Source organism: Eptesicus fuscus, chromosome 13 (assembly GCF_027574615.1).
Source record: "Eptesicus fuscus isolate TK198812 chromosome 13, DD_ASM_mEF_20220401, whole genome shotgun sequence".
NCBI classification, from domain to species: Eukaryota; Metazoa; Chordata; class Mammalia; order Chiroptera; family Vespertilionidae; genus Eptesicus; species Eptesicus fuscus.
In genome coordinates, this window is record NC_072485.1 from 80,677,804 (window position 1) to 80,688,261 (window position 10,458).

Sequence of the window (10,458 nt, forward strand, 5' to 3'; positions counted from 1 at the left end):
TGCCCCTCAAGGTCACCCCAGGAGGCCAGCTACCCTCCTGCAAGCCCCTCCCCCCAATGATGGCCCAGACGGAACTCTCTTAATAAAAAAAAATAATTTATTGTCAACAAGGAGATGTATGTACAACCGGAACAGGAGTGGGAGTGAATGAGGCCCAGGTGGGCTGCGTGGCCTCCTGCAGGGATGGAGCGGGAAGAGGTAATGGAGGCCTCCTGGTTTAGGGGCCTGGACAGGGGGGAGGAGAGGCGTCCTCCGAGGTAGTGGGACTCAGCTCAAACCCCGTGGTGACCTCCTCTCTCTGGTGTAAGGCACTGCGCCAAAGGAGAATGGTGAGCGGCTGAGAGGGTGGGAGGGGGTGGGACAGAGAGGTGTGGGTCAGCAAAGGATCGGCGGGGTTCTCCACAGGCCCAGTGCCCCAACACACAGCCTCAGCCGCGTCCCCACCTGCTGGGCGGGCACTTTTCTGTGCCCCCTCCCCGCCTCCGTCCTGCCTTGGCACTCTTCATCAGGTGGCAGAGCGGAAGCTCTGAGAAGCCAAGAGACACGGCCTCCTCCACCCCCTCCCGGGAAGCAGGAACCTATACACCACTCCCTGCTTCTCGCCACCCCCCGTGGTGCTGATTCCAACAAAACCGCGGGCGGTCTGGGGTGTCACCTGCTCCCACACCCTTGGTGCCCTGGGGATGCTTGGACCAATCTTGTAGGAGGCTGACTGCCGGGGACTCCTCCATCCACCCGGATGACCTGGAGATCCAGTGTCCCGCGAAGGCCCGAAGGGGGACCTGGGCAGGAATGGGAGCAGAGAGCAGGGTCAGGGCCCTCCAGACACCCCACTATGAGGATGTTCCTGAAGGTCTCCGCACACACCCCCGTTTCCAGAGCCCAGTGCCCGGTGCGTGGGAAGCCCAATGGAGCAAATTCTGCTTTGTCCTCAGCAGCTGGTCTGCCTCCTGATAAACCAGAAGCTCCGTGAGGACAGGCTGAACCCCGCTCATTCGCTCCTTGATCAACAGTAACTTATCAGGCTACCACGCTCTGCCCCACGTTGCTAGGGGAACGGCGGCGCATGGAGCAGAGCAAGTGGCTTTCTTGGAATTGATGTCCCAGTGATGAGAGCCAATCAATGAGAATAAACAAGAGATGCAATAGGATGTATGCAGACAGATGCAAAGGAAAAAACGTATGCCAGGGAAGGGGAGAGGGAGGGTCTCAGGATGCTGACCTGTGAGCAAAGATGGACAGGAAGTGAGGGGCCAGCTGGGCAGAGAGCTGGGGGAGCAGCATCCGGTGGGAGGAAGACAGTGCAGGTGCCGCTGCAGAGCGACCTGCTGCTGCAGGAACAGCAAGGCCAGTGCCTGCAGTGAGGGTGCAGGGCCAGGAAAGGTCCTGGGGTGAGGATCACATCACCAGGAAAGACTTGGGTGTTCGACAGGGACCCTGGCTGCTCCGAGACCGGCCACAGTGGGCAAAGGGAAGAAGCCAGACACTGGCTGGAAGGCTGTCCCAGGAACCGGGCAAGCGGCAGCTCGGACAGGGGAGCCGCAGTGGAGGTGGGACAGGAGGTGAATTCTGAACACGTCTGGAGGTGGGGCTAACAGATTTGTCCATGGTCTGATGTGGTTTTGAGAGACAAGAGGATGACGGAGGGTCTGACCCAAGCAAACTGAAGAATGAGGTGGCCAGTGGCTCAGGAAGAAAAGACTGAGGAAGACTAGATTGACCGGGGGCGAGGGGAAGAGACTGGGCTCCGCTCCGACGTGCCAAGCTTGAGAGAACCCTTAGCCCGAGTAGAGATGTCCATGGGCAATTCGAAGAGAGGCTGGGACCCAGGGGAGAGGTCTGGGCTGGAGGGTCAAGGCAGGAGTTGTGAGCACAAGAATGGTATTTAAAGCTGCGATTGTGGGCGGGTCACCAGGGAGTGAGTATACACCCTGACCCACGGTTGGGGCACTTATTCATTCATTCATTCACCAAATACCTGGTTAAGCGGCACCTATTTGGGCACTGGGGAGAGAGAGCACAGTAAGTGAGACAGGCAAGCACCCTGACCTGAAGGAGCTGCCATTCCCAAAGCGGATGGAAGTCCACGGACAAATGGGACAGTGGCTAGGGAAGGAGGAGGGGTAAGAAGGGAGAAGTAAGAGCTGTGTAGGCTGCTGGGCAAAATCCAGAAAAAAACTGATGGGTAACAGAGAAATGTCCGGCGGGGAGAGATGGCCCTGGCGATGGGTCTAAGGACTAGCCTTTGCAGGAGCGATAGTTACAGTGGGGGGAGTAAAGGCAGCGGATGTGGCCTAGGGAGGGAGGGAGAGAGGGAGCCAGGGGCTGGGCTCTGGCCCTGTGGGTGGGCCCAGGCAAGCGAGGGGCCTGAGCGCGCTGCCTTACCTCCCAAGGCTCAGCGTCCTCTTCGGGAAAACGGGAGCCGGGCCCTCAGGGCCTCTTCGGCCTGGGCACCCTCCCACCTTCACCCTCCAAGGCCCCAGAAAGCCTTTCCGGGCCGCTTCACACTCGTATCCATCCGCTCAGCTGACCTGACCAGAGAACTTCTCCAACTTCTAAAACCTTGATCTTTAAACTTTTAAAAGTGGTAGTGTCTTTATTCAAATAAAATCTTCAGCGAACTTTAATACGTAAAACAACTCAGAGCAGAGACATTCGGTTGAAGCCTGTTTCGGAGAAATCCAGCCAAGCTCTGAGGTCCCGGAAGAGCCTGCGGCGCTGTCCTCTGCCCGGGACCAGCGTGGGGCCCTCTTCTCTGCACTGCCTCCAGCCTGTCCCTCCGGCCACAGCTGCTTGGGGACCAAGGCTGCCTCTCGCATGTCGTTTTCCACGGGGCTCTGCTCGGGGCTGGGCGGCAGGCCACTTGCTGTTGGGTTGTTTAGTGTCTTCTGTGGCTCCCGGCCGAGTCCGAACTCCACAGATCCTGCCCCTGCGGGGAGTACCTGCAGCCCCTCCACCCCTCCCGTCACTCAGTTTGCTGAGCCTCAAGTCTCTCCCCACTCACCCCAAAGGGACCGAGGCCCAGGGACTCCCTTCTCGGCTACCCACCACGCCACAGAGGTGGAGCTGGGCACTGGGAACCCAGGGCTCAAAATGAAGGCTCTTTGGAGAACGAAAGCAGACCCACTGAACAGAGAAGAGGCAGCCACTTAGCGCCGTGACCCACGACAACAGGAGACTCAGAAACGTTCAAGTCCAAGCAGTCTCGGGGAGGCAGGACTGGAATGTGACTCAAGCTGAAACTTGAGCCAGTTAAAGCGGGATCTACGTGAAGGGACGCCTGCCTGAGATGGGAAGGAAGCACACACACGACCTGCTGCACACGCAGAGCCCTGGGGAAGGGCTGAGGATACAGAGCAGCTGTGACGAGCGGGCATCGCGGTCGTGCTGGGGCTGAGAGGGGCACGCTTGCTCTTCCTCTCGAGTGCCTCTTCCTCGGGCTCTAACGCCACACGCACATGCAGACCGGCTGGGACAAGGCACTCCCGCGTCACTCACTCACTCCTGCAAGAACCACTTCCTGAGCAGCGCCGCTGCGAGCAGGGCCCGGCATGGCGAAACGAAGAGGACGCAGGCTCAGCCTCCGCCCTACTGAAATGCTCGGCTCTCATCGGAACCCTGCCTCTGCTTGGTGCCATGACTGTGGTACGGGCAGAACACCGGCCCCCACGGTGTCCTTGTCCCCAACCCCAGGACCTGTGAACAGGGTAAGTTCCACGGCAATGGAGGAGCGAGGCTGCAGGCTTAGGCTCTGCGCGGCTGGAATGGATGGTGCCGGTCGGCTGACTTTAAACTACGGATTCCTCGGGGGCGGTCTGGTGGACTCAGTGTGGTCACAAGCGTCCGTAAGGGGGGAACGAGGCGGCAGAAGATCAGGCCAAAGATGGCATCCCGAGAAAGGGTCTGCTGGCCCCCGTGGGCCTTGAAGATGGAAGGAGGCGAAGCAGAGAATGCGGGCGGCCTCTAGAACCCTGAAAAGGCAAGATCCAGGCTCCCCGAGCCTCCGAGGAAACGCGGTCCTGCCGACACTGTGACTTTCCAGCCGGGGAGACCTCTGACCTCCAGAACTGAAAAGCAACACATCTGTGCTGTTGGGAGCCACTGGGTCGGTGGCAACTTGTTAGAGCAGCCACAGGGACTGACACAGGCATGGAAGAAGGAAGCACCTGAGAATCTCCTAGAAAGGCACTCCGTAAGGACCCAGGGAACTGCGCACAGAAGTTTCTCACGATCAGGAGGATGTGCTACAAAAACACGCTCCCTGCTGTCATTCGGCAACTCACTGAGCCGCTCTGCCCAGAGGTTCTGCTGAGTGTTCACTGGTCTAGTCTGTAAACAGGCCCAGGTGGGCACCTCTCACTCAGGCTCCAGTCAACTTCCGGTGTCACCTTGGGGGAGGACTGGCCTAGTCCAACCTAATGACCACTTCCGGGACACGCCAAGGCCCTGCCAGGAAAGCTCAGCCCAGAGCCAGCCCGTCCTTCAAATCCGCCAGCCCCAGGCCCCATCTCGCAGGGACCCAAGCGCCCAACATCAAGGAGCAGCCTCCACGGGGCCGGAGCCCACGCAGCCTGCCCGGCCCCGGTCTCCCTCGGGAGCTCACCTGGAGAGGGGCTCTCCAGCGGGGGGAGGCCTCCTTCGGCTGCCTGCCCCTCCCTGGGGGCGTCCTTGCCGCCGGCGGCCCTTAGCTGGGTGTGGGAAAAGAGCTGCAGGACGAAGCCGGGAGGGAAGCTGCCGTCAGTGAAGTGTCGGACCTCGGGGGGCGCTGTGAAAGCCTCTGTGGGCGAGTCAGGCGACAAGGGGTCTGCAAGGGAGAGTGGAACTGTGAGTCCAGGAGGGTGGGCAGCCTTCCCCCACGGAGGCCAGGACCTGGAGGCCTGAGCACCACTCAGGCGAGGTGCGGGAGCCCTCGGACTGGGCCCTGCCCACCCCCACGTGCCCCGACCCGGGCTCCCCCTTCACCTGAGTCAGAGTCCGGGTCCGGGTCCGGGTTTTTGGTCATGGATCTGCCTCTTTTCTTTCTGACGGGCTCTTCCTCAGGGGGCTCCTTCCATCTCTGACTCCGGGGCTTCTTATTTACTGGCTCTGTGGCAGGGGCGACTGCAAAAGAGGGAATATGCCTGAACCCCGCTGCCGAAGCTCTCTGCCCAACAGCCTCTCTACCCCAGAACACAGGCCTGTGCCTCCCTTTCCCCCAGCTCAGCCTCACTGGCTCCCCATGACTGACCTGGAAGCTCAAGGGGGCGGAGTCCCCTGGGCCGGGTCCTCCTCGGGAGGACTGTGCTGTCCTCGGAGTCAAGAAGAACGACAATCTCTGCTGGCATTCTGGCAGGGTCTGGGGCAGAGTCAGGGTCTGCACTGCCGTCCTGGGCCGAGTCTGAAGGGGGCAAATGCCCCGTGAGCGCCACCCGCGTGCTCCCACAGGCCTGCTTTTCTCCCACCCCCACCCCCGGCCCAACTACCTGAGTTGGGTGGGGATGGCTGCTCAGCTCCGACATCTTGCAAAAGGGCCACCCCCTCGCTCCAGGCCTCCAGGATGTTGCTCTTCTCAGAAGGGCTCAGGTCCAGGGTGTGAGGATGCTGCTCCAGGATGTGCGCGCGCGCCGTGTCCGCCGAGGGGAACTGGATCTCGGCCCCACACACCATGCACAGCGCCCGCCCGCTGCCTTCCGGGCTGTTCCCCACCAGGAACTCCTGCTCCCAAGTCATCTGCAGCTTGGGCTCCTCACAGCCATTGCCGCCTGCCTCCAGCAGGCCGGGCCTGGGCGGCGGGGTCTTCTCCTGCTGAGCCACTACGGAAGGAGGAGGGGGCGGTGTGATCAGCAAAGGTGCCCATGGCCAGTATTAGTTAGGACACAAGTCCCCACACTTGGGGTGTACGGGAGGAGCATTCCACTGTGAAAAAATGAATAGCCCGGCTGGTGTGGCTCCGTGGTTGAGCACTGACCTATGGACCAGAGGTCACAGTTCAATTTCTGGTCAGGGCACATAACCAGGTTGCGGGCTCAATCCCTAGTGAGGGGCGTGCAGGAGGCAGCCAATCAATGATTCTCTTCATCATTGATGTTTCTATCTCTCTCTCCCTCTCCCTCCTCTGTGAAATCAATAAAAATTTTTAAACAAAATAAATTCTTCAGCTTTCATCCTAAAAAAGGAGGAAAAAATAAATAAATGGAGCTGGAGCTGTCATCCCAGAGGAACTACCTTGCACATCTTATGCCTCAAATCTTTGGGATGTTAAAAGGGCAAAATAACCTTTGGACTGGGCCTAAAGCTACGTGTCCTAAAGCAAGGATAAGAAGAAAGCAGATACGATGACCACTGAACTGAAAATTAAAAACATCCTTTAGAATTAGCCTCACTATTTAGGGTATCTGCACCGTCAGAAATGCCTTCCGAACACTGACACAATGTCCCCTTCCCTTTCCCGTAAACAGCCCTTGCCTTTGTCTCCTATTGGAACACTACAGGGATGGGCAAGTTAGGTAATAATAACCACAATACAAGAACAAACTGTTTGGCCCTACCCGGTTTGGCTTAGTGCAGTGGTCGGCAAACTCCTTAGTCAACAGAGCCAAATATCAACAGCACAACGATTGAAATTTCTTTTGAGAGCCAAATTTTTTAAACTTAAACTTCTTCTAATGCCACTTCTTCAAAATAGACTCGCCCAGGCCGTGGTATTTTGTGGAAGAGCCACACTTAAGGGGCCAAAGAGCCGCAAGTGGCTCGAGAGCCGCAGTTTGCCAACCAGGGCTTAGTGGATAGAGCATCGGCCTGTGGACTGAAGGGTCCCAGGTTCGATTCTGGTCAAGGGCACATGCCCGGGTTGCGGGCTTGATCCCCAGTGTGGGGTGTGCAGGAAGGAGGCAGCCCATCAATGATTCTCTCTCATCATTGATGTTTCTATCTCTCTCTCTCCCTCTCCCTTCCTCTCTGAAATCAATAAAAATATATTTTAAAATAATAAACTTGCACATCCACCCAGAATCCCCAGTCAATCTGGCAAATTCCTACACTCCCTTAAAGGACCCGCTCAGATTCTCACGCCTGGGAGCCTCGGCCTCCCAGCCCTGGCAGTTTGTTACATCCACATCTGACATCAAGTCACACTTTCTTGAGGTCAAAGATGGTAAATTTTATCATCTTATTGTCCCCACAGGGCGGGCACATAGGAGAGGAGATGCTCAATGGGCCTTCGGTCAGTGAGTGAGCAATGCCTGCTTCTCCAGCTGTTGAGGCTCCCTCAGAAGGCCGCCCGTCCCATCCAAGCTAGCCCCTCGCACAGCGCCCCTGAGCCTTGGCAGCGGTAACCGCATCCCCATGGGGCTGCCCGGCGCCTGCCCTTTGTGCACAAGGACCATTAGCTGCCAGGGCAGGAGCTCTTGGTAGCTCGGCAAAGGCAGGCAGCTCAGGGCTGTGCGGAGTGCCTAAGACCCCTCATGGGTACGGCTCGTCCCCACCCAAGAGGACGGGACGAAATACCAATATGGGAGGCCCCGGCACCTGGGGCTGCATGGAAGAGGTGGCATTTGAAATGACAGGGGAATTGGCTAGGACTCAGAAGATCCAGGTCCAAAGTGGGGGTGTATCTAACTCCCATGTGACCATGGTAGGCACCTGGACCCCGAGTTGGAATCAGGCTTTCTTTCCCACTACTCGTCCAGAACAGCTCTCATCAAGGTCACCCGTGCTGAACCCAGCAGTCAGCTCTTAAACCTCATCTTCTGACTGATCACTTCCACCATCCTGACCTGTCACTCAGCTTCCAGGGTACCACCTTCCTGTGGTTCTTCTTCCTTCACTGGGGCTCTTTTTCAGTCACCTACGCCAGTTCCTCATTTCATTTCCGTCCCTCATCATCTCTTTCCAGGAACCTGCACGGCTCCCTCCCCTCTGCCAGGTCGCTGCTGAAGAACCACATTCCCACCATGGCCGTCTCTGCCAGTGCAGAAAGCTGCCGCCACGCCACCTGCGCACTCCTTTCCCCGTCACCGTTTCCGTTCCTCCACAGCACACATCACCACCTGGCACGGTGTGTCTCACAGGTGTTCCTAATGCACACTGTAGGCTCCAGGACAGCATGGACTTCTGATCCTTCACGCCTGTTATCAACAGCATCAATAGTGCCCGGCAGAGAGCGGCGCTCAGAAATGCCTGATGAGGGAATGACTCCATCTCCGCCCTGGAATCGCTGGAGCACACATGACTTCTCAGACCGCTTCTGTCTGCCCTCTTCCTCTCACCGTCTGGTCCCACTGCCCGCCTGCTGACAATTCCCGTGCTTATACCTCCAGCCAGACTCTCCCATGAAATCTAGACTCGTGTGTCTAACTTCCTACCTGACCTCCCCACTGGAATGTGTCCCAGGCACCTCAGCCTTACCACGTTCCAACCCGAACTCCCGACCTCCCAAGCCTGCCGAAGGCTTCCCACCTCAGTTAGCGGGAAGCCCATCCTTCTGGGTGCTCAGGCCCCAAACCTTGAATTCATCCTCTCTCTCCCCCACAGCTTCTTGCCTCAGGACCTGTGTACTTGCAAGTCCCTCTGCCTAAAAGGCTTTCCTCCACGTCTCTCTGGGGTTCACTCCCACCCTTCCTTTGGGTCTGTGCTCAAATTTCACCTCCTTAGAGAATCGACCATCCATGTCCCAAATAAAACACTGACCCCACTCTTTCCTCCTCACTCTGCTCTAGTGTTCTCGGAACCACTGATCGCCACCTGGCTTACTATGCGCTGATTTACGTCTGTCTGCGTTCGGTCCTTAGGATGTGCGTGTGTATGTTCCAGAGGGGCAGTTTCCTCTTTGTTTATGGCCATTAGCATGTCCAGCCTAAAACAGTGCCTGGCACATAGTAGGTGTCCCCTAATGAGCTTCTCTGGGCTTCTAGTTCCTCATCCCTAACCGCCTGGCGCGGAGCACTCCATGAATACCAGGAGAAGCTGGGAGATGCTCTCTCTGTTGGACTGGAAGCTCTGAGGATGGTGCCTTTATCCCCCACTCATCTTCGAACCCTCCAGATTCCAAACGGAAGAGGCAGCCCTTCCCTCATTCCGTCCCGGAGGTAAAGCGAATGGCTTTCCCCTCTGCCTCCCCTGGGCACTTCCCCCCAAAAAGAGGGGCCTGGGGGTCAGGCTATTTGCATTTCCATGACCAGTGCTTCTCCCATTAAGGTGCCCTTTGTTTCCCCGTCCGGAGGCCTGGAGACTTGGAGGAAAGTTCCCAGACCTTCCTCGAGGCCCCTCCCGCGGCCACTCTCCTCCTAGGGAGGCTGCGGGCGCCCCCTCCCCCCCAGGCAAGGGCTTCTCTGAAACCGGGTGCTGCCAGCACCCCCACTCACCCCCGAGGCCGTGGAATGTGACACCTGTGGCTCGCGCAAGTGGAGGGCCTAGGTGTGGAGGTGGGGGCCGGGGAGCTGCAGGGCCCTTACAATCCTCCGGGCCGGAGGCTGCGGCGCCGGCCTCCATCCTCCGAACCGCTCGGGACCACCAGGCGGCCGCGCCCCGGTGCTCGGGCCCTCGGCCCGCCGCCCTCGGCCCACCGGTGGCACAGCCGGGCCCTGGGCCTGTGTCCGCTCCGCGGGGCGGGAGACCACGGCCGCGGACCGCAGGCGACTCCGGGGATCCGGCCGCCGGCTGGGCTCGGGAAAGGGGGCGCTCGGGCACCGGAAGCTCCGGAGCGCGGCGGGCGGGCAGGGGTCGAAGGCTCCAGACCCCGGGCGGGGGAGGGGCTCGGGAGGCCTGCGATTCCGAGCCCGGGAGGGGGCGGGGCGGGCGCCCGGCCGGAGCGGAGGGGGAGGGCGCCGGGCCCAGACCCCAGGGGCAGGGGTGCGCGGGGGCCCCCGGGGGCAGGTCCGACCCCGGACCGCGACGCGGAAGTGGAGTCCCCTCCCCTCCTCACCTCTGAGCATCGGCTCGGGCCGCGGGATCACGGCCACCACCACGGCCTCGTCCTCGTCCTCCGCTTCCTCGCATTTGAGCGTCACCTCGAAGCAGTCCAGCGCGGCGCCTTCGGCCTTGAGGGCCATGGTGCGGCCGGGGCCGCCGCGCCCGGGCTCCGCAGGGCCGGCGCGCGGGCCTGGCGCTCAGCCGCCGCCCCCTCCCCGCCGCCCGCCGGGCCTGCGACGGCCGCGTCCGGGCCTCCCCGCGACCTGGAACGTCGGGACCCCGGGCGGGGAGGGCTCAATCCGGGGCCCCAGCCCCCCGCCGCTGCCTTTTATGGAGCCTCATTGTCGGCGCCCTGCGGGCCGCCCGGCGCGGGCCCGCCCCCCAGCCCGGCGCGGCCAATCACGCGCGGCGCCGCCCCGCGCACGCGGCCCCGTTAGAATCCCAGGCCCCGCGGGGCCGCGGGAAGGGCTGGCGGGCGCCCGCAGCGCTGGGGCCCGTGGCGGGAGTGGCGCCCCGGAGCGCGGGCCCTGTGGCTCCCGGAGGGTCGCCCGGAGCCGCCGGCCCCGTCCA

General features: G+C 60.4%; 1 protein-coding gene across 1 annotated transcript; it reads right to left on the reverse strand.

The window, feature by feature from the left end:
- Nucleotides 1-270: 270 nt before the first annotated feature.
- Nucleotides 271-10,165, reverse strand: SPINDOC (spindlin interactor and repressor of chromatin binding). The gene is given in 7 exon segments (XM_054725836.1): nt 271-732; nt 734-782; nt 4,604-4,804; nt 4,963-5,100; nt 5,228-5,377; nt 5,463-5,792; nt 9,902-10,165. Coding segments are annotated over 7 exon segments (1,149 nt in total). The 5' UTR covers nt 10,029-10,165; the 3' UTR covers nt 271-578.
- Nucleotides 10,166-10,458: the final 293 nt, after the last annotated feature.